The sequence below is a fragment of the Capra hircus genome, chromosome 19 (assembly GCF_001704415.2).
Source record: "Capra hircus breed San Clemente chromosome 19, ASM170441v1, whole genome shotgun sequence".
Taxonomy (NCBI): Eukaryota; Metazoa; Chordata; class Mammalia; order Artiodactyla; family Bovidae; genus Capra; species Capra hircus.
In genome coordinates this window covers 61,688,086-61,711,601 of record NC_030826.1, presented here as the reverse complement: position 1 = coordinate 61,711,601, position 23,516 = coordinate 61,688,086, and the positions used below count along the sequence as shown (strand labels likewise).

At 43.4% G+C, this 23,516-nt stretch overlaps 1 protein-coding gene across 16 annotated transcripts in view; it reads left to right on the top strand.

Annotated features, from left to right (window-relative positions):
* The window catches only part of CEP112 (centrosomal protein 112), a 315,819-nt gene that overhangs the window by 33,345 nt on the left and 258,958 nt on the right, over positions 1 to 23,516 (top strand). For 11 of the 16 annotated variants that reach the window (XR_001919647.1, XR_001919648.1, XM_018063954.1 and 8 more), the window contains 5 exons: positions 2,405 to 2,495; positions 4,760 to 4,837; positions 13,168 to 13,215; positions 13,469 to 13,546; positions 22,728 to 22,814. Coding sequence is in view for 13 of the 16 variants with exons in the window: in XM_018063954.1 (XP_017919443.1) it covers positions 2,405 to 2,495; positions 4,760 to 4,837; positions 13,168 to 13,215; positions 13,469 to 13,546; positions 22,728 to 22,814 (382 nt within the window). In the remaining 3 variants the exon portion in view is untranslated. Of the gene's footprint in view, positions 1 to 2,404; positions 2,496 to 4,759; positions 4,838 to 13,167; positions 13,216 to 13,468; positions 13,547 to 17,059; positions 17,436 to 21,782; positions 22,653 to 22,727; positions 22,815 to 23,516 lie in introns of those variants that run through there. The other 5 variants (XM_018063969.1, XM_018063957.1, XM_018063960.1 and 2 more) reach the window with 5 other exon arrangements.

The window sequence follows — 23,516 nt, the reverse complement described above, 5'->3', positions numbered from 1 at the left end:
GAAGAAGCGGCAGGGGAAGGCTTTGTGTTTCCCGCACTCTTACCGCTTCAGAGGAGTAAGGTGGCGCTCTCCGGGCGGGGACCTCCCTGGCAGGCTGACACCTGGCTTTCTGTGTTAGCGGTCCTGCTTCCGGCACCCCCGCGGGAAGCCTGGCGCCTCTGTGGGCGCGGCCCCGGCCGCTGCGGGCGGTCTCCGCGAGCACCTCCACCGGCTCCTCTGTGGGGCGGCCCGCAGCTGCAGGGTAAGGGGGGCGAAGCTCTGCCTGCTGCCCTCGGTGCCCCTGCGCACCGTGACCTCCAGCTGCATCTCCGTGACCTTGGCCCCATCTCTGGGACCGCTGCAGCTCGGAGGAGCAGTTAGTTGTGTTTCCGTCTGGCGTCATTATCCGTAGCAGGAACTGGAGCCCCGTGCTTGGTGTCCTGCGTGGGTTTCAGCAGCGACACTGGCGCCCGTCTTGTCTGGCGCACGGGCCTCCGCCGGGAGCTGGCGTGGGCGGTCTCTCCGCCTCGCTGGGCCCTCGCTGGCCTGCAGGGGGCACGTGGAGCGCACGCAGTCTCGATGGCAAGGGGGCTGATCGGTGTGTGTGTGTGGCGGGGTTGGAGGCCAGCAGAACAGGCTGGACTGGAGATGAAGTTTGGTGACCAGTTTCCCTTTGTGATGTGGAAACGAATGGTACACGCCGAGTTGAGCAGGGAAGCCCGTGACGGAAAAATAGATGAGGCTGGACACAGCTCAGGGATCAGAGGGGCAGAGGAAGAAGAGCCTGCGGAAGAGCTGTGGGCCCGAGCCGCCTGGCTTCCGGCTCAGAGGCCGGCACGGTCGGGGCGGCGCGGGCGCGGCTGGAGCGCGGGTGGGGCTGCGGGGAGGGACCGCGTGGAGCCGCCCTCGGAGGCGGGGTGGGGACCGTCGGGGCTCGGCCCCGCTGACCCCACGCTCAGCACCTGCAGGGTGCCTGGAAGGGGCAGGGCAGGGCAGGGCAGGGCAGGGCGAGGACGCCGCCGCGCCCCTGGCAAGCTCGCTGGGAGCGAGAGCCGGGGCGGTCCAGGACGGTGCCCGCGACTCGCGAGGCCGTGCTGGCCTGTGCATGCGCCCTGTGTGATAGACAGATGAGTGTTTCAGCCCCTTTTTCATGAGTATTTTCTGTGAGAATTACTTTTAATAGTTAAGCATTTTTTCCAGATTTTTAGCAGAGCTCTTTTTATGATTGTTTAATCTGCTCTTAGCGTGCAGCCAACACCTGGTGTGATGTAGCAGGTGTCTCTGCCACATACTAAGTTTGAAGAGCTGCTTATCAGCTCAGGCGCACTGACGGATGAGATTATCCTCAAAATGTCACTATTTCTTTTTTTCATTTATTCTTAAGTGTTTAGATATCTGGACTATTGATTAAGAGTATAAAAAGTCCACAGCTCTCTTGAAAACAGCTTTTTTCAGACATTCTAAATTACCTAGTAACTAGTCTAAGGAATGTTATTCTGTCCGTGTTAACTACCAAAACCCACATTCATTTTAACCTTGTCTTTCTGAGCTACAATTCTGTCTTTTGGAAACACTGAGTATGACCCACAGCTTATGAGGGAAATCCTGATATGGCTAGAAGTTGAAAGTCAGTGACTTTAATTCATTCAGTAATGGTTCATTTTCATTTTGTGTCTCCTGAAGGAGCCATTCAGAGAACAAATATTTGTCATCATGGAGCTTTCGCTGAGGTAGCTGGAATAAAAATATACGGGAGACTTCAGGCTGAAGCAGAATATGGAGAATGGCACTTTGTATATTTGGGATATTTTGAATTGGAGGAAAATCTTTTTTGTTCAAATTCATCTGGAAGCTTAAACCATTTTCCTGTTTATGCTGTGCTTATCATATTTTACCTGAATTATTAACATGGCATATTTTTAAATTTAGGACTTTGATTTATCTGTGGTTTCTAACATGGTTTTGAATTTTCAGACTTTGAGCTACATGAAAGTTTTGTTATTTTATGTGTTTTAAGACTTCATCTTAATGTGAAACATGAATCCAGCAAGACTTGCTAACCTTTTAAAACAGTTATCTTCTTTGAGAGGGTATGCTGTAAGTTTCTCTCCCCACTCTTAGAAAAAGGGGAAATACCTGTGGTTTATTATAGTCCCACTTGACAACAGCATTTGTTTGTAAGAAAGCGTGTAGCGTGTGACGTTTAGGTGGCGTTCTATTTGCTGTGTGGCCTAACTGAAGTAAATGTGAGATACGAGTGGTTATTGTCTGTATTCCTTTTTCCTTTGCTATTGAAATATCGCTGTTAATATAAACAACCATCTCATTTCCAAAAGAAAAAAAACATGGTAGTCCTAGATTTTAATGCCCTCATGTCCTCTGAATTCCCCCAGTTCTGACTGTGACTATTTTGGTCTCTTAATAGGGAACAATGCATTGCGAAATTCCAAACCAGATCACAGTCTATGAGTCCAACCCACAGAGAAGATGGACAGATTATTACCCCAAAGGATTGTGTAAGATCAGATTTCACTCTTGCTTTTCTGTTTGTTTTCTTCTTCTTTTAAAATACCTCCGCATATTTTTAGTCTCATGCTGTTAAATTCCTGTGACTCCTGACAAACAGTAAACAGTCTGATGGTTTTGGTGGGCATCCTGATTTCAAAGAAAGGGGCGTGTTGGGCACATTGCCGTGTTCCTCCTGCTTTCCCTGACGTTCGGGGCATCGTGTCCGTCCATCTGTCATTTTTCCTGGGTACTGAACAATAACTTTGGAAAACATCATTTTTTGGTTATTTTTTTCCCTTTTCTCTGTGTATATATAAAAATGACTAGACACAGTGGTCATAAACTTAGGAAGTGGGACTGGTTTGTAGTGAAGTAGCAGACATTTCCCAGTGAAGGTGGACCGTTCACATCCTGAAATGTGAATACCTCTCTTGCATGGTAGACTCAGCATCGATATTGTTTGAGTGTGGAGCTGGTGAGCTTCATGAAGAGAAGTATGTTGCCTGCTTGCCTCCATCCTTGCACAATTCTGCTTGCCGTGGGTTTTGAGCCTTTATTCACAAGCAAGCCAGGTGTGATGCTTGACTTTTTTAGTACGTTTGTTCTACACATAATTCCTTCCGTTTTCTCCAGTGATGGGAAATTCCAGTTTGGAACTTTAATAAACATCTTGGTATAAAGAGGAACACATGTTAAATTTTTGTGAGTTTATTATTAATCATCATATTATTCAAAATAAACAAGGGTGGTACATTTTAAAAGATATTCTCATTCACACACACAAGCATTCAAAAAGCAAGGGACCAACTGTAAAGGCAATAATGAATTTTAATACAGTATAAATAGTAAACCCAACATTTTGTTCAATAGAAGTTTGTAAATTTTTAATTAGTTTCTAAATTAGTTTCTAGTTAATTTCTCGATTTCAAACTAGTAAAATATGAAGAATGTTTTAGTGTATTTTTCGTTACTTCAGATAATGTAAATGACCATAGATAGACTGATTTGTTAGTGACGAGGTTCTCCGCAGAAAAAAATGGCAACCCACTCCAGTGTTCTTGCCTGGAGAATCCCAGGGACAGAGGAGCCTGGTGGGCTGCCACCTGTGGGGTTTCATAGAGTCGGACTCGACGGAAGCGACTCAGCAGCAGCAGCAGCAGCAGTGAGGTTTTCTAGGAGCTTCCCAGGTGGAGCTAGTGGTGAGGAGCCCTCCTGCCAGTGCAGGAGGTGTGGGAGGCACTGGTTGGATCCCTGGGTCGGGAAGATCCTCTGGAGAAGGAAGTGGTGACCCACTCCAGTGTTCGTGCCTGGAGAACCCCGTGGACAGAGCAGCTTGGCAGGCCGCAGTCCATAGGGCTGTGAAGAGCTAGACACGACTGGAGTGACTTGGTACATGTGCACAAGGCTTTCTAAAAGCATGGAAGTGCTATACCAACAAATTAAATTTACATAAGATAAATTTTTTAGCTGTACTGTAACAGATACAGTATTATTTTATACAAACAACTTACCTTCCTAAGTTTTGGGCTTTCAGATCATTGTCCATTTCTGGACACAGATCTTTGGCTTTCCTCAGTTAATTATGATTTTAATCTGATTTGATAAATAGGGAATATAAAAAATTATACAGCAGGGAAAAGAGCATGGAGTTTTAATTTTTAAACAAAGTTGAGAATTACCATGATTACATTTTCATGATGTGAATCCAAGGCTTATTTCTCTTTCTGTTCGGTGTATAATGAGAAACAATTTAAGAACAAAGAGCTTCTTGGACATCAACCCAAACTTCTCTGTTAACTCATTTTAACGAGAGTAAGTAATTCATCTTTTCAAGTGTTCCCCTTCCTGCCTTTAAAACTACTGTGGTACACCTCAATTAAAACTTTTTGTAAAAGAAGTTAAAGAGTTTGGATTAGTTTTTTTAAAATATTCTTTTGATTTTTTTTGAAATCTAGTTAATGTGAGTATATTGTGAAGGAGTCTCATAGCCTTAAGCAGCTGCAATAAACAGCCACCCCTTGGAACTGAGAACTAGCTCAGCTGTAGCATCCTCTCCTCTGAGTCGTTTTCTGCAAGGGTGGTGCAGCGTTAACCAGAGCGCGCGTGGACACTCAGGACTCTGAGCGACGACGCATTTGGTCCTGTTTTCTCCCTCCCTCCCCCGCCCTCCTTCCCGCCTTTCCTGTATTTTTCCCTCCCTCCCCCCTGCCCTTCTTTCCTCCATTCTGTCTTTTGTTTTCATTCTATTTTCTTTTTCTTTTTTGTGTTCCAGGATATTCATTCGAAAAAATCGACTCTTTCTTTGGATGACAGCGACATGGAAACTCGCCTTAATAGTTGGAATCTTGGGGTAAAAAAGCATTTGTTTAATGAATGTATGTTGATGTGGCAGAATCATTTTGTGTTTGGAAACATCTGAACTGATTTAATTCTAAACAGTGACTCTGACCATTGTTAGACATTTAGTCCTGGGTGAGCGCTGGGAAGAACCTGGGGGACGGGAAGGAGAAGCATGAATGGTCCCTGTGCGCGACAAGCTGGCTTTCTTGTTGGAGAGACAAGAGATACGCACATGAAACAGTTAAATACAGTTTCAGACAGTATATGATTGAATACCAGAATGAGTTACCCAGAAACGTGGGTGAAAAGCTCTCTGGCAGACTTCAGGCGTGAACCGCCATTGCGGACAGCAGTTTTCACTTGCAGAGGCCGGGGTGCCAGTGTGCTTGGAGGGTGGAGGGAAAGGGGCCAGGAACTTAAGGCCGAAGGAGGCATGAAGAAAGGCGGGCAGGGCGGGACTGAGGGGCCGCGGGCAGAGCTGCCAGGCTGGGGCCTGTTGGAGCTTGAATGTAAAGCAGGAGTTGAGCTTGTAGATTCGAGACAGTCGTTGGCTCTGAGGTTAGTCCGCTTCCACTTTACACACACGCTGCTTAATGCTTTCAGGAAGTGAAAAGGGGTTTACTCCATTTTTAAAGCCCAACTTTATTACTATAAAAGTAATTCATAATTGGAAAAATACAGAAAGTCAGATATGCTGAGAGATGTATTGACATCTTGTTGTTTCCCTATTTTTTCTGCATGTTTTTATAAAATCAAACATTACACAAAATTGGGGTCGTATTATGACTGCTATTTTGTCACGTGCTGCTTTAAATTCGGGATGGGTCACAGGAGTTCTGTCAGCGTGACTATTGATGGTAGCACCGATTTTCTTCTGAGTGGATGGTTCATTCCTCACTTGAGCATTCTGGTATTTGGCTGTGTACGTTGCTCCCAGTTCATTGCTGATGGAAGGAGCAGCTGCACCAGAATTCCGTGAAAGAGCCCCTTTGTTCCTATTTGGCTGCTTTCCCTGGCGGCGCAGAGGGTAAAGCGTCTGCCTCCAACGTGGGAGACCCGGGTTCGATCCCTGGGTCGGGAAGATCCCTGGAGAAGCAAATGGCAACCCACTCCAGTGTTCTTGCCTGGAGAATCCCATGGACAGAGAAGCCTAGTAGGTTACAGTCCACGGGGTCGCGGAGAGCCGGGCACGACTGAGCGAGTTCACCTTCACCTTCACCGCAGGTCACGGCAGGCCTTGGGCGCTGCCCTCCGTGAGGCGTGCCCCAGTCTGTTTCCAACCGGAAGTCTACAGGACTGTTCATGGTTTACTTCTTCACCTACATCAGGGACTGTCATTTTTATAAAAACCCTGAAACCCTTCTTGCTGATAATGACCTTTGATGGAGGCAGTGCTTTAGGGAGGCGGAGTGGGTGGTGGTATGAAGGCTGTGTTGGATATGTATCAAAATGGAGAGAGGGAGCAGTCGGGTGTGGGGGCTCCACCTTGCCGTAACTCCAAGCATGGGGGAGATGGAAAAGGAACACATTTCAAAGAGAATAAAGAATGCTTCGTGACTGCCTGGCGGGCCGAACAGGAGGGCATCCAAAGCTTTGGTTCCAGGCAAATGGGAGGGTTGGCTCGCTGTCGGCCACCTGGTTGTCTGATGGGGGGATCATTTCAAGGTTTCGCCCTTTTATCGTAGACTGCTGGCGTTGGAGAGTAATCGGGGAGCTTCAAGTTCTCGCCTCTGTGGTTTCCAGGGCTGCAGCCCTGTTTTGCAGCCACATGCTGGGCGTGGTGGCCGCGCCCAGAGCCTGGAGCAGCTCTGTCTTTAGAGACTTCAAACCGGGGCTCAGTGGCCACCGCCAGAGGGTCAGAGGTGGGGGACACGAAGGGATTTGAGTGGGTCATTGGAAGGTATGTTCTGGAAGGAGAAGAGAGAAATAGCATTGATAACGAGAGGGGAATGGGTCAAAAGAAAACCATTTCCAAATCTGATGGGGTCGGGGAAGCTGCCCCTGGGACGAGTCCTGCGTTACTGGTGCGGGAGAGGAGCGAGGAGGCCTTGGAGAGCGGAAGCGGAGGAGGACGTTCTGCAACATCCTTCTGAATCGGCCTCTGCCCTGGGCCGCGCGGAACTTCTGATGTGCGTTCCATGGCACACGCAGTACTTTTCGTGAATATTTAACTGTTCAGAGGATTAAACTTTTCATTTGTATAATAAAATTAAGATAAAAATCTAAAATATTTTGAGGTACTGCCTTAAAACTAGGGCTGCCTGGGATTTTGTTTCACATTTTTATTGTTCAAAGAATGTACTAACTGTGAAATAAAGTCCCGCATTTTTATATATTTATAATATGGATGCATTAATCAGGTTCAACTGTATCTCTTGATCACAGTAGAATAATTTAAATATCCAGTGTATTAAAAAGCTTAGGTTTTGCTTTGATTTTAGTTTTGTGTGAGAATGTGTGACGGGCTTTTCCTTCTTTCTTCCTCTGAATGATCAGTTAATAGCTGGTTGATTTTTGTGCTCTATACCAAGGGCTCATTGTTTCATGCTGCTGACATGCCTGTCAACACCTGTTTTCGGATGCATTAGAAGTTCCAGATTTTGAATTTTCTAGTTTTTGTTGAAAAAATACATTTCCCCCAGTTATATTCTTTCTTTTCCCAGGAGTGTTTTAATATTTTCTCTGTGAATATATGACTCAAGTAGAGATTTACTTCCTAAACCTAGCTGTTATATTTTTCTCCTTTATTATTATTACTCTTTAGCCTTTTTAACCTTTAGCTTTGGGAGAGCTCTTTTGCTTTGTTAACCCATCTTACATACATTTCATTCACGACAGTCTTTATATAAACTTTTTTCTTTTTTTCCTGAGGAGGACTGGGGGATCTGGAGGAGGAGGTTCTCTTGGGCCTTGCACGGGTCACCTCCCCCAGCCCGTCCCCACTGGGGCCTCTGTGCTGACTGTGGAGGCTTGCTTCCACCAGGAGCAAACAGTGGGTACACTTTAGGTGACCCCCTGAGGTCAGGTCTCTGCAGAATGGGCGAGAGAACATTCTGTTCTGTTCTGTTCTGGAGAACTCATGTCCTGGAGACCTCGCAGGACAGGATGGTCAGCGGGAGGGTGGACAGCACCCCTAGCCCTGCGGCCCCCTTGGAGGGCAGGGCCCCTGGCCGGACCTCCTGTCCAGGGCCAGGGGCACCTGCAAGTCCCGGAACCCCGGGTAAGGAGTGTGGGGGCCGGGGGAAGTGTGCCGAGCTGACCCTCCGGGGAGTCCAGGTGGAGGAGCGGGGCGTGGGCTCCACGAGGGTGGGCGCAAGGTGACGGTGCGCGAGGTGCTGCAAAAGCCCGTCGGGCTGGACGGCGCCCGTGCATGTCCTCATCTGACGCGGCCGCGCCCGCCCCTCGCTTTCTCTCCGGCGCCCGGAGGTGCCAGTTATTAACAGTTTTTCTTTAAAGTATGCAACTGAGCCTTTCTCTGCAGCAGCTAGTGACAGTGCACGTGTGGACTGAACATGCATTTTCCTGGTGACTGATAAAGTCAGAGCCCTCTTAATACGTTGATAGTCCCTCCAGTACAGTTTGGGTGGCCTCCCAGGGAGCAGTGCTGATGGGGGACTTGGCGCATTCTCCTGCTGGGCTTGTCTGCCTTTTTCTTGTCATTATGTAAGAGCTTTGTGTCTATTCTGGACGAGTCCTTTCGGAATTTAGTCTCGTAAACAGTTTCTTCCACTTTGTTGCTTTCCCCCATTCTCTTACTGGTGTCTTTGATGAAGAGGAACTAATTTTTTTTTAATTTTTTATTTGTTCATCTGGGTGCACAGGGCTCCGAGTTTCGGCTAAGGCAGGCGGACTCTTGGTTGCAGCGCATGGGATGTGAGTCCCTGACCAGGGGCTGACCCCCTGCCCCTGCTTTGGGTGTGCAGTGTTAGCCACTGGGCCACCGGGGAGGTCCCGGAAAGTTTAGATTTTCACGTGGTTCATCTCCCCACGACTTCGTCTCATGGACACGCTTTCTGTGTCTGTGTAAGGTGTTTGGCTGTCTTGAGTTCCTGAAGCTGTTCTCCCACGTCGTCTTCAGCACCTCTGTCGTTTTACTTTTTCTGCTTAGAACTGCATGCCGCCCGGAGGCGATTGTAGGCTGTGTCCTAAGACAGGAAGTCAAGACTTGTGCCCTTATGCGTCCACCTGACGCTCTCGGTTATTGGGGGGCCTCTTCTCTAACCGCTGCACGGCAGGCTTTTTGCCTCCCAAATCACGATGGTGCGCGTCCGTTTCCATTCTGCCCTTTGGCTTGTTTGCGTCTCCGTGTGGTGGTGGATGGTGTCTCTTATCTGTATTTTATTTGTGCTCATTAAATGTTGAAATGTGAGTAAACCAATTTGTAGTATTGTATTTTTTTCTGTGGAAAACATTTTTCAATTTCTAAAACATCGACTCGCAGTAAGAGCATTGTTTCGGAGCATGAGTGGCACTGGTGACTGAATTTATTTTATGCTATAGAAAGAGGTTTCGCCGTTCTTCTGACGGGTTCTCTGACTGTAAGAACAGTTTATTCTGTTTGTGCTGCTAGTGATAGATTGCCTTAGAATGTTCTTTCCTCTAGGATGGCTGAAATACCAGAAAAAATGTCTTTCTATTTCCCTGAAATGTTGGAACATCTCTTTGATCAATATTAGTCTGTAAGGAGGTCAGTTTGACGAAATCCTGAATAATTTGAAAAAAATTATTCTGCTAAAAAACTAAACAAAGCGTCAAAAGGCAGTTTTCATGAGAGAGCATTCAGATATCTGTTTCCATGTCTAGTTTAAATTACTATTTATTTATCATTGTGATTCTACTTGTTTTTCGAACACGAAACATTCTGTTGTGTGATTATTCGTGCCATTGGAACTTAATTATTTTTGGCGTTACTGTCTGTATACTATTTTGTTAGACTTCAGTGCTTCCCGTCAGCTCTTTTTATCTTCCACTTTGGATGTTCCTGACTGTGGTGTCCTTTCTTGAGGTATCATGAGAGGACAAGAAGGCTTCTGGAAGAGCGTGAAGAAAGTCAGCGTTAAGACTGTTCACAGAGCTCCGCAAGTCCTGTTACTTGTGGATTACAGAGTGGGGACATTCAGCTTCAAAGCACATCTTGCTGCTGTTATAAATCAGAAAACAGATTGCTTATTTCCCTCAGACAGACTCCAGGACAAGCTCTCCTATGAGTAATTCTCATCACGTGGTAAAAGTGGCTATGAGACAGTGCACTGTAAATTAGTAAGAACAACAGAAGATCTGTGCTTGTTTACAGCGTTGCTTTCAAATATTCGAGTAGACTTTTTGTCAACTCGAGAGAGGAAATTTATGATAACATGATGAGCCCTTAACTTCTGTATGTAGTGGTTTTTAAAGATGAAGAAGATGAAATAGGAGTTATTTCTGCATAGTTGAAAGGCTACTTTGTAATTAGCTAAGCCAATATTTTGTACTCTGCTTATAAATGTAGAGCTGGGTAAAAATAAGTCACAAATGGTTTTCTTGGCTTTTGGGTTTAAATTTTAAGCTTAATTAGAGCTTGAGCATCTTTGAGAATTCTCTGTTTTTCTCTTCCTTTATTTTTCCCCTTGTATTTAATTCTGCTTCATGAATTAGGGTTTTATGTGCATGTGTCTTTGAAGGACTTACTTTCTATGCTGGTTTTCTCCATTCCAAAAATAGAGAATGGTTACTTACTTTTCATATATATACCTTCAGACAATAAATATTTATTGAGTGTACTTTGCTGCCTGCTGGAAATTGGCTGCCTCTGTTTTTCAAAAAGCTGTGTATATATAGTACCATGTTGTTTACTAAAGACTATGCCTTTTTCTCTGGTATGATATTCAACTAGACTTTATTATTATCTTTATTTAATAATGTTTCCCAAAGTAAATGTACTAAGTCATACACCCAACAGTAGGCCCCACATTTGCAACACTTTTATTATCAAATTTTTAATTTTTGTTTTTTAACTTAATTTATTTCTTAAAACTTATTTATTTATTTAAAAACTCATTTATTGACTATGCCAGAGCCTTTGACTGTGTAGATCACAACAAACGTGGAAAATTCCTAAAGATATGTGAATGCCAGACCACCTGACCTGCCTCCTGAGAAATCTGTATGCAGGTCAAGAAGCAACAGTTAGAACTGGACATGGAACAACGGACTGGTTCCAAATCAGGAAAGGAGTACATCAAGGCTGTATATTGTCACCCTGCTTATTTAACTTATATGCAGAGTACATTATGTGAAATGCCAGGCTAGAAGAAGCACAAGCTGGAATCAAGATTGCCAGGAAAAATAGCGATAACCTCAGATACGTAGATGACACCACCCGTATGGCAGAAAGTGAAGAGGAGCTAAAAAGCCTCTTGATGAAAGTGAAAGAGGAGAGTGAAAAAGTTGGCTTAAAGCTCAACATTCAGAAAACGAAGATCATGGCACTTGGTCCCATCACTTCATGGGAAATAGATGGGGAAACAGTGGAAACAGTGACAGATTTTATTTTGGGGGACTCCAAAATTACTATGGATGGTGACTGCAGTCATGAAATTAAAAGACACTTGCTCCTTGGAAGAAAAGCTATGGCCAACCTAGACAGCATGTTAAAAGCAGAGACATTACTTTGCCAACAAAGGTCCATCTAGTCAAGGCTATGGTTTTTCCAGTGGTCATATATGGACGTGAGAGCTGGACCATAAGGAAAGCTGAGTGCTGAAGAATTGATGCTTTTGAACTGTGGTGTTGGAGAAGACTCTGAGTTTTCCGTGGACTGCAAGGAGATCAAGTCAGTCAGACCTCAAGGAAATCAGTCCTGAATATTGGAAGGGCTGATGCTGAAGCTGAAGCTCCAATACTTTGGCTATCTGATGCAAAGAACTGACTCATTGGAAAAGACCTTGATGCTGGGAAATATTGAAGGAGGGAAGAGAAGGGGACGACAGAGGATGAGATGGTTGGATAGCATCACTGACTTGATGGGCATGAATTTGAGCAAGCTCCAGGAGTTGGTGATGGATGGGGAAGCCTGTCATGCTGTAGTCCATGGAGCCACAAAGAGTTAGACACGACTGAGCAGCTGAACTGAGCTGATCTATTAAAATTTTTTTTCTTGTCTACTTGATTTGCAGTGTTGCATTACTTTCTGCTGTATAGCAAAGTGAACCAATGACACCTACACATGTACCCACTGTTTTTAAGATTCTTTTCCCATCTGGGTCATTGCAGAGTCTGGAGGAGAATCCCCTGTGCTATATCGTAGGTTGTTATTATTTGTCTGTCTGTATATGTGATGTGATTTAGTTGCTAAGTCATGTCTGACTCTTGCGGCCCCATGGTCTGTGTAGCCTGCCAGGCTCCTCTGTCCATGGGATTCTGCAGGCGAGAGTACTGTCGGGGGTTGCCATTTCCTTCACCAGCGGATCTTTGTGATCCAGGAATCAAGCCTGGGTCTCCTGCATTGCAGGCAGATTCTTTACCAAGCGAGCTGCATATTTTATATATAGTGGTGTATCTATGTCAACTCCGGTCTCCCGATTTACCCTTTTCCCCCAGACCCCCTAAGTGAAGTGAAGTCCCTCAGTTGTATCCGACTCTTTGTGACCCCGTGGACTGTAGCCCAGCAGGCTCCTCCATCCATGGGATTCTCCAGGCAAGAACACTGGAGTGGGTGCTTACCATTTCCTTCTCCAGGGGATCTTCCCCACCCAGGGATCGAACTCAGATCTCCCGCATTGCGGGCAGATGCTTTAACCTCTGAGCCACCAGGGACCCCCTGGTAACCCATAAGTTTGTCTTCTATAACTGTATGTCAGATTTTCAATGTGTGCCTCTCTGGTGGCTGTAAAATACCGTCTCTTGTGGAATTACTTTACATTTCTCATAGTCCTAAATAGTTTCAGCGTGTCTTCATATGCTTATGTCATTCAGATTTCCAAATCTGCCTGGGGGTTTAATGATAAAATTGAGACTTGAAGGATGCTAGGTGCGTGCTTACGGGGACTGGAGCGGGGTGGGCAGCGTTAGAGGCGCAGGAGGCCTGCCGTGTCCAGGTGACGAGAGTCCTTCAGGACCCGAGGGTGAACTGTGGGGTGAGCAGGAGTAGGGGGAGGCTGGGGCCTTGGCTGTGCGAGGATCACTCACGGGTGTTTGCGTATGCCAAGGCACTTACGCTTCACGTTTTACTTGTTAGTGGGCCACTAGAAATATGTCATGCAGTACGTATTCTAAGAAACATGCTAAACATTAAGACATATGGAAAACATTTTCATTATAGTTTAATGCTCAAATATTAATGTCTTTATTTTAAAATTTCAGATAGAAAACCCTCGATACCTGAGACAGAAGCCCATCCCAGTTACTCTGGTAGGTGAGAATTGCCCTGTGCTTTCCCTGTGGGCAGATGTCTTAAAATAATTGTTTAGTTGTTTACAGAAAGTAATGGCAGTCCACATTCTGAAGCATAGCCTCTTGTTAATCCTATCACTTGGAAGTGAATAAATCACTTTTTTTCCTCCAGTGTTTCTGTTATTTTGGCATGAACTTCAGGCAGCTTAGAGTTTACTTTTGGCTACACCAGGCCTGAACAAGTATTGAATGGCTCTTCCTCATTCAACAGATGACTCCGAAATTCAGCCTGAGAAAATCCAGCAGCCTCCACGATGACCAGTTACTCTCCCGCATGCATGAAAAAGAGGTAGGGCCGCGATGTTTCTGGCGTGTCTAACCTATGCACGCAGTTTTCCTGTTTTGTGTAACACGAGTTTTCAGGTCCTAGTTAGAGTAACGGATGCCTGGTAGGAAGAGGCCTTTGGTGCAAATACGGAATCCTGGTGCAGGTGAAGGCAGGGCTCCCGTCGTGTTTTCGCTGACACTGGAGCGTCGGTGCCCTGGAGGGCGTGTTCGTTTCTGCTGCAGAGCAGAGGGATTCCCAGGTGCGCATGCGCACAGGCCCCTCTCTTTCGGGTTTCCTTCCCGTTCGGGTCACCACAGAGCACTGAGGCGGGGTCCCCGTGCTGGGCAGCAGGCTCTCACCCGTCCGCAGCTGGATGCGCGGTGTCAGCAGCGCACGTACGGCGGTGCTAGCCTTCCAGTTCTTCCCCACGCCTTTCAGCTGCAGCTGCTGGAGTGGTGGCTGCCGACCTCAGTGATTCAGAGGCCCCTTGAGAGCGCGCACTGGAGGCCGGCAGGCGTTTGTTTCTTGCCGCACTGCTGGTGCTTTTAAAAAAGCCCGTTGAAATGAAAAGATGTTACCTTCCATAAAAACTCTTTGAGGACAATAGTTACATTCAGATGGACCTTCTTTGAAATTCTTGTTCTGAAATTTTTTCTTTCCTTTTAAGAAATTGTCACTTGCTTTTACACATCATTCCAAGTCATTACCAACCATTTCCCCTTTACTGTTCAGACTGCTTACCATGGAACAGTTACCTCCTGTCTTTTTGGAAATTTCTCTGGTCTTTCGTGACACAGTATTCCTATTCTTTATGGTTACACCTTGGGTTAGGGCTGAGCTACCAGTGTTCCCCACATATGTGTTGAAGGAGAGGATACTTAAAAGTATCCTGTGTTGCACCAGAAATTCATTTCTAAATGTGTATGGCTTTTTTTTTTTCTTTCTGTACCCTTACGTTTTTGGTTTTCTTTTTGGTATACTGGTAAAAATATTTGTGGGGTCACTGAGAAGTTTGCATGTAAACATCAACTTACAGCATATCTTAAAATACACCCAGTGTATGTTTTGCCTAAAATAACCCTTTATGTAGTTACATAGTCGTTTCTGACTATTTTGGGTGAAATTTTTGGTCATTTTTTTTTTCTCCTAAAATATTTAAGAGTATATGCTGGCTGAGTTGCTTCAGTGTGAGAACTTAAGTCTCTTTTAAAGTAGTATCTGTGATTATAAAATAATTTTGGGTGTTTATTAAATAAATTTTGTAAAATTAAATAAAATAAAGAAAAATAAAGGTTTTTTTATTGCCCAGAGGGGGAAGAAATTTTGTAGAATACAAACATATGTAAAGAAGGAAATAAAATCCCCTATGCATTTAATATGTGGAAATGAAAAAGTAGCATTGTGTTGACTTTGATTCTTTTTTTAACATATTCTACAGAATACATGTTATTTTTTCTTTAGAAAATTGAGATGATATAATGAGTATTCTTTGTATAACTTGAGTATTTTATGCTACTAAATATTGTTCCTAAGCATTTATTTATTTTTGATGTCTATTCTTTTATTTCTCATATATGTTTAACATGAGATACATACATCTTTACATGTAAAATTTAGTAACATCAGAACACATTCCTGCCTATTCTTGGCTACAAGCAAATATTGTGAATTATCTCTCTGGCTTTCTCCAGAAAGTTGTTGTTCAGTTGCTAAGCTGTGTCTGACTCTTCATGCCCCCGGGGACTGCAGCACACCCGTCCTCTCTGTCTCTTGTTTCCTCCAGGAGTGTGCTCCAGCTCATGTCAGTTGAGCTGGTGATGCCATCCAGCCACCTCACCCTCTTCTGTCTGCCTTCAGCCTTTCCCAGCATCAGGATCTTTCCAGTGACTTGGCTGTTGGCATCAGGTGGCCAAAGCACTGGCGTTTCAGCTTCAGCATCAGTCCTTCCAGTGAATATTCAGGGCTGATGCCCTTTAGGACTCACTGCTTTGACCTTCTTGCTATCCAAGCATTTATTTTCAATGGCTGGATTTTTTAGTCTATATTATAGAATTATCCCCAGTTAATTTGACATATCCCTATTGTTAGGTATTGAGATTGAGTTTTCACTAATATAAATAATTCTGGAAAAAAAATCCTCATATCTCTATCTTTATATGCATTCAAATATTTGTATGGAGTAATGAACTATGTCTTACATGGTAAAATTGAAATGATGGATTTTTGTAAGTATAGTAACATAAAAAATTTAACCTCTGAAATAAAAATTAATACTTGGAAGTCTTGTGAAAATTGTATGTGATTTTAAGATACAAGTAAAGGATGTGTCATATGCGAAATGAGAATGACTGTAAAAAGGCAGAGGCAATTAGGAGCCCCTGGAATGCTGAGGAAGGTGGCAGTTTAGAGTGCCTTTGTGAATACAAAGATACCGATTATATTTTACATACAGAGCATGGATTTTTAAAAGCTTTTTTCAGTTTTAGGACAGTTTTTCTTTTAATATTTTCATTTTTGAAATAGAAACTATTAATCATTAATAGAAAGCTATTCGGGCTTTGTCGGTGTCCTGAGCCCCGTGTGCGTCTCTCTGCTGAACCTGGTGTGGCTCTGCCTGATGGGCTGCCTCGTTGCCCTCCCGACGGGAGACCCGGCGCCCCGGCTCCGGCCGCTGCGGGGGCCGAGCGTCCAGGCCTGTCTCCAGGCGCTGCGGGGACCGAGTGTCCAGGGCCCGTCTCCAGGCGCTGCGCTCTGCACGGCGCTCACCTCTGTGCGCTGTCCTAGTCTCTGACGGTGACACGTTCATGTCAGCTTTCCGTCCATCTACTTTAGCCTCATTATATTTGTGCACCTCCCCCCAATTTTCTAGAATGGTGCCTGAATAGGTGGATAAATTTTAAAAGTCCATTTGAAAAAAAAAGTTAAAAACAAGAAAATATCAATCCTGCTTTACTATTTTTGCTGGTTTTCCAGAGATAGTTTTCTAACTTGGACTTTTCCCTACACTTAAATGCCTAGCTACGCTGTGATGCATTTCGTCATTTTAGAAGGACGGTCTTAGGTCCCCTGGCTGAAGTCACTTTTCTTAGACGATTACTTGTGGGCCCGAGGGTGGTGGCTTTTCTGTTTTGAAATTCAGCAGACTCTTGCACACCCAGGTTGGACAACTCTGAGGTGTCTTGTGTGTGTTCTCATCCAAAAATACTTTCACTGTTGCTGGGTCATGTTGTAAAAATAAGAAATAGTTTTGTTTGAGTTATGTTTATTTTAAAATTAAATAGTAAATATTAAAATTAAATAGTAATATATATTTTCACAACATCTGATCACTCTTCAAGGTAATCATTGATACAAATTTAATATGTATTCTCTTTAAAAGTTTAAAAATACAAATAATATACTAGATCCTACTCTGCATATTGTTTCATTTTGCTTTTTAAATTCAAACATAATTCTGATGATTTTTATATCAGTAACATGGCTTAATCCTCTTAAATAGTTGCACTGTGCTTAGTTTTATTGATGGCCCATGTTTTATTACTGGAGATTGCTTCCGAGGGATGTAGGTTATGAAGGATATTTTGCTACAAGCAGCCGTGTTTCAAGAACATCCCTGGGTACAGTTGTATATATTCCGCGCTTATTCTTAGACCATAAATTCTGTGAACTCTAGTTGCTCAGGGTTGCACGTTTCCATTTTTTATTGATATTGACAGATCGCCCTTAAAACGATGCTGCGTCTGCCTCGGGCTGTAGGCGTTGGCGAGAGGGAGGCTGATGGCCAGTGGGCGTGAGTGCTCCTTTCTGGAGTGATGAAAGCGCCCTAAGCTGGGCTGGGGCGACGCTGCTGGGGCGACGCTGCGTGATTCTCTGGTGTGCTGACAGACACCCAGTTGCGTGCTCTAAGTGGGTGAGTGCTGTAGGTCACGTCTGTTTATACTCGCACCAACAGTGTGTGAGCAGGTCTACCTCCCCATTTAATCAGCAGCACTGAATCATAAACATTTTTGATTATCTGTGAGACAAAAAGTAGTATCTTGTTTTAATATTTGCATTGCTTTTATGATGTGAGAACGAGCCTGTTTGTGCGTGTCTGCTGTCTTTTTGGGGCCTCCCTGGTGGCTCGGACGTAAAGCGTCTGCCTGCAATGCGGGAGACCCAGGTTTGATCCCTGGGTCGGGAGGATCCCCTGGAAAGGGCAATGGCAATCCACTCCAGCACTCTTGCCTGGAAAATCCCATGGACGGAGGTGCCTGATAGGCTACAGTCCATGGGGTCACAAAGAGTCAGACATGACCGAGCAACTTCACTCACTCCACTGTCTTTTTAATTTCGCTTCTGTGAACTGTCCTTTATTATGCCTTTCCTTATTTTTGTTAGACTGTTTGTCTTCCTTGTGACTCGTCAGCGGTTTGTATATTAAGGAACTCAGGTCTCTGTCACGTATCTTACAGGTATTTTTCTCTGTATGCCTTTTGATTTATTCCTGTCTTTTTTTAAAACATATAGAAGTTTTCTTTTCAGTAGGTGGCTCTCTCAGCCTTTTCTCTATGGCTTTAGGCTTTTGTATTGTGTAGAAAAGATTTCTTATTCCAAGATTATGAAAAAATTAATTCATATTTTTGTCTCTTTTAAAATCTCTTCTTTGTATTTAAATCTCAGGTCCATTTCACAGGGTTTTACTCTGAGTAGTGATGATAATCTAGATTAATCAGTTCTTAATGTTATAAAATAAAAACTTAGGAGGCTGAGTGCTTAAAGAATGCAGTAAGTGTGGAAAGAACTGAGTGACATGAAGTTCTCTATAGATTACAGAGTTTGTCTGCATTTAATAAATGATTTAATTCTGTTGATGCTTTGGTGAGTTCTGAAATCTTTAATTAGCCTTTGGAAATTAAACTTTATAAAATGCAGCTTCCATTTTAAGTGTATAATTGTGTAGAAAATACCTTAGATGTTAAGTGAGTAATATTCACAGTATTATTTTAATAGAGTTGAAGAACTGTTGTAGTTTTCTTTTGATTGGGAAAAACACACATATGCATTATTTTAGGATTAGAAGTTTTGTTCAACGTATCTGGCATTATGGGAAGACATGTTTGACGACTGTGACCCTGTATTTTCACCTTAGCCTGTCATTCACAAACATGCTTGGACTTGTCTGCCTTTGTAATTGCTAACACATTTCCTGTGATATCCACATCACAGGACTGTGTGACCTTGAGCACCATCAAGCAGTGTGCTGCTTTTTTTATTTTTTTAGTATTCTTAAAAAAGATTTCTGATATAGATTAAGACATTTGGAAAACCGTTGTCACTGAAAATGAAAGAAGAGAACACAACGAGAGGAGATCAGTTTTCAGAGCAACCATCAGTTTTCAGAGAACAGATGGTAGAAATTGCCCTTTTCGTGAAATAAAATAGAGTATTTCCTTTGAACTTTACCTCCACCCACAGTGAACGTTCCCACCCATTGCCTAAAAGGCTGCCTTGCTTCTTTCTTACACGTAATGCCAATTAGGCATTTTTTCCTTTTGCGAATCTCCTAGTGAAATGTCGAATTTAAATAACTCCAAATGACAAAATCTACAGTCATTGATGTAATAAATGAAAGAATTTGTACTTTAAAGCATTTCTTATGAATAGAGCATTCAGAGACTCACAGTCTTACAAGATGTAATAATTATTCAAAGGAAAACCATCGTGGACCACATGCAGGCAAGGGTTAGATCCTGACCGAGACGCCAGCCGCCTGCTGTCCACCTTCTCGTCCACCTCCCCAGCAATAACTACCGTCCTCAGGCTCTCGTCGTTTCCCTCCTTTGCTCCTTAAGTTGACTTTGCTACCAATGCCTGCCTTTTTAAGAGTGAAAATACTTTTGTTTGGTGGATTTTAAACTTCCTTTAAATAAAACTGAACTTTTCTACTCAGTAGTATGTGGGTAGCACTCCTGTTTGTTAGGCATTCGACTGGAGTTGGCTTCATTTACGGTACTTTCTATCAAATGAATCTGCCACACTTTCTTGCCATTGTGTCGATGAATCTATTCTAATTTTTTACTTTTACAAACAGTAGCCCTGTGAACAATCTTGTGCATGTCTCCTGACACTTATGCACAAGAGTTTCTTCAGGGCAGTGGTTCTCAGAGTGTGGGCCGTGAACCCTGTGATCCCTAAGACCATGAGGTCATGAGGTCAAAATTATTTTTGCAGTAATTAAAAATTTTTTTTTTTTTACTGTACTTAAATTTGCATTGACTTTGCACACAGAGTGTTGGGTAAAACTCTGTTCTCACCCACATCAAGGCAGAGGCACCAGATGGCACCAGTCGGCGTGTTCTTCATTGCCACATGCTCCCAGGGAGAAAATTACCAATCTTACTTAAGAGTGTTCTCAGTGAAGCAAGTAGAAAATTATTAATTTTACTAACTCTTGTAGCTCAAATGCCCACCGTCTGGCTAGCTGAGTGGCCAGGCATAACTGTGTTTACAGGGCTGAGGGTGCATATCCAGGCGTGAGTCGGAGGACCAGAAGGAAAACCCCAGGGCTTCCTCAGGGGTGAACTGGAGTAGCTCCTGCTAATGGGAGGTCATTTTCACTTGATAGAATGACTGAGAGGCAAAATATGGTTATTCAGACTTGGTTATTGGGAGACATTTTCTGGAAAGTGAACAAATTGAGCCTGTCACTTTAAGCAAACAACTGACCATATTTACTGCTAATGATAGAATTTGACCTTTTAATACAAATTAGAATTTTGGCAACCCTGTATCAGTCACTGTGAGCTTGAGGACTTTCCAATACTAAGACTTTTCCAATGAGATTGGTGATAATATTAACCAGTGTGAGGTTTTGATATTATGTAATGAAATGTTCAATATTTGGAAATCTCTGCACCTCATTGAACTGATGTTTTCCAAACGAGTAATGCATGATGTTACAGGATCAGACATGGTAGAAGAGCCGTTCCAAGTTCAGGACGGACCAGCAGACCTACTGTGATAGTGAAAAGCTTGCGTCCACTTACTAAGTCCGTGTAACTTAGGAAACTTAGCACTTGTGAGTGCTGGTTTTCTTAGAAGGAATATCTACAGGTATCAAGAAGGGGATTAACACACTCTGCTTTACAACTATGCATTTATGTAAGGAAACATTTAAGGAAGAACTGTATTACAGTTACATATTACACAGATTCTCTGAGATAATAGAGGGGGATGCTCTTTTCAACTGCTTTTGTGAGACAGACACAACACAGTTAGAACCAAGAACATTTCAAGAAAAAAAATTAAATCCCCTTAAAAATAAAAACACAGTGACAAAGTTCATTGTCAATACATTGAGAAAAGACTTATTTAATGAATGATGCTGGTACAACCTTTCAGTTACTTGAAAGAAAGTAAACTTGGGTCCTTTCCTCTAAAAACAAAAATAAAAATTCTGGATGCACCTAAAGCTTAACCTATTAACACCCAGACAGAAAGTTTCAAAACAACAAAAATCTTGGCATCAGGTCTTTCTTACCCAAAAGCCTTTGCAAACTCAGAAAGAGTAAAAGAAATGATAGAAATAGTTGACTCAAGTGACATAAAGAATTTGTAAGGTTAAAAAATATAGAAGAAGAAATCAATAGAAAAGTAATCGATTTGGGGAAAATATTAGAGACAGACTGTGAATGTATATACATGCATTAAATTAATAGATAATAAATAAAACCCGCATACCAGGTTTTACTGATCCACAGACAGGAATGTGGATGGAAACTGTGAAAGGGCCTTCATAGAAGACCAGATTCAGAAGGCCCCAAAGATGTGACGTATTTATATCCTGAATATTCATTGGAAGGACTGATGCTCAAGCTGAAACTCCAGTACTTTGGCCACCTGATGCGAAGAACTGATTCATTGGAAAAGACCCTGATGCTGGGAAAGATTGAAGGCAGGAGGAGAAGGGGACGATGGTGGATGAGATGGTTGGATGACATCGATGGACATGAGTTTGAGCAAGCTCCAAGAGTTGGTGATGGACAGGGAAGCCTGGCATGCTGCAGTCCACGGGGTCGCAAAGAGTCGGACACGACTGAGCAACTGAACTGAACTGACCAAAACGTGTGACAAGGGGCCAACACGCAGTAGTTTTCAGGGAAACACACATTAGGATCGCAGTGCGATGTCTATTCTTCCAGCAGAAATGTGAATTTGCCTTTAACAGAGGGCAAAATATATCTAGCTAATGTGAGCCATTGCCATGTCTTTTGAGAACCCACCCTGTAGGAAGCGAAAGCCAAGTGTGCTGGGTGCATACGCGAGAATGCCTTGCCGTGTTGCGTGTAGTGGAGGCCGAGAAGAAGGCGACTGTGCATTGAGAAGAGTAGGCGAACAGATTTTATTTTCTCCTCATGAAGGAATAGTTGGTAACTATTTAAAAAATGAATAAGAACTGGAGCAAGTGTTTTTATAGGGATTTCCATGAGACATTGTTCAGAGAGAAAGACAAGGTGTAGAAAATACGTATTTCTGTGTGTGAAGCATTCATAATAAAGTTATGTGTTGCTGAGGGTGTAGCAGTTTAGAGAAGAGAGTCTGCTTGGCACTCGTACGGCAGCGTGGGGTGCGTGGGCAGTGCGCTGCTCTGCCATGTCATGGGGGACCCGGCTGGTGGGCAGCCTGTCTGTCCGCAGCTCACAGCTTCAGTCTCTGCACCTGAGGTCTTGGTTACTCATCCTTCAGAAAGAAAGAGAGGGTGGAGGGAAAGCCACTTCTGAGAAAACATGCCCATCGCAGTTGCCTGCATCCCCTCTGCCCCATCAGCCCCCCACCCAGGCCAGGTGGTGGCATTAGTGGGGCCCCAAGGGGAGAAGAGAGGAAGAAATGCCGGGGACCCTCCTGGCCTGTGCCACACAATACCAAGTGGATTTGGCAAAATATCACTTCACAGTGACCCTTTTGGGGAGTGCCGTGGGCTGAGCATCACTGATGAGTCTGTGCCTATAGCATGAGGCTTGTTCAGAAGACTTTTAGCCAACTTGGAGGTGGTCACAGAGTACACCCAGTGTATGAGTGTGGGCAGTGTGATTGCTGGACTCATGACTGTAAGGTGAACGTGGAAAATGATGCTCTCTTTCATACAGGAGTTTATTTTAATTGTGTACTTTTGAAAAATGGAAAATAAATTAATAACATCTTTAAAATTTTTTCCTTGAAGTTGGACATGAAAACAAAGCTGATGGAAGCTAAATATCATGAAGAGAAACTTAAACTGCAGCAGAAACACGATGCCGATGTTCAGAAGGTAGGGTGTGTGCAGTTCATTATTTGTTTAGAATTGAGTATTCGAAATATTCTAGGTCTCGTGACCATCCATCCATTTATTATATTTATGTGCGTATGAGAGTCTAACATGAATGGGGCTTGCTAAATTGATATCCTAGCAAAGCTGATCTTTAAACTTCATTTGCTTAAAAAAGTGTATTTATGTGAGTCCTTCTGGTTTACATGGTTCAAGTTCTCCTTTATTTCTTCTTACAGCCCTTTACATTCTGTCATTGGGTTTCATTGCAGTTGGAATGAAACATCAGCTGCAGATGCTAGAGTTTGTTTTGGTCTGAATCTTTCAGTCTTCTGGCAATTGCAGTTTCCTTTCTAATTTAAAAAGAAATCTTGAACTTAGTTCTCTTTGGTGTAGCGTGCATGCACCGTGAGGCCAGTGTTGGCTTCCTTTCAGTAGCTCGTTGGGAGTTATGCCTTCCAGTATTTCAATTTGTACTTTAAAGTATAATTCTTCTTCTTAATGGGCACAGCAAAAGTCATCAATCTATAGTTTTTATACCTTATAATTGTATAACTACATTTTAGTATTGCTTTTAAAAGTGTAGTGACATATAAGCGTAATTTTAATATATGAGTTTGAAACTCATGAGAATGGGTCCACATGGAAACTTGGCATTGTCTGTTTCAAAACTAAGCCTGGGGTGCTGCGCCCCAGAGTGAGATG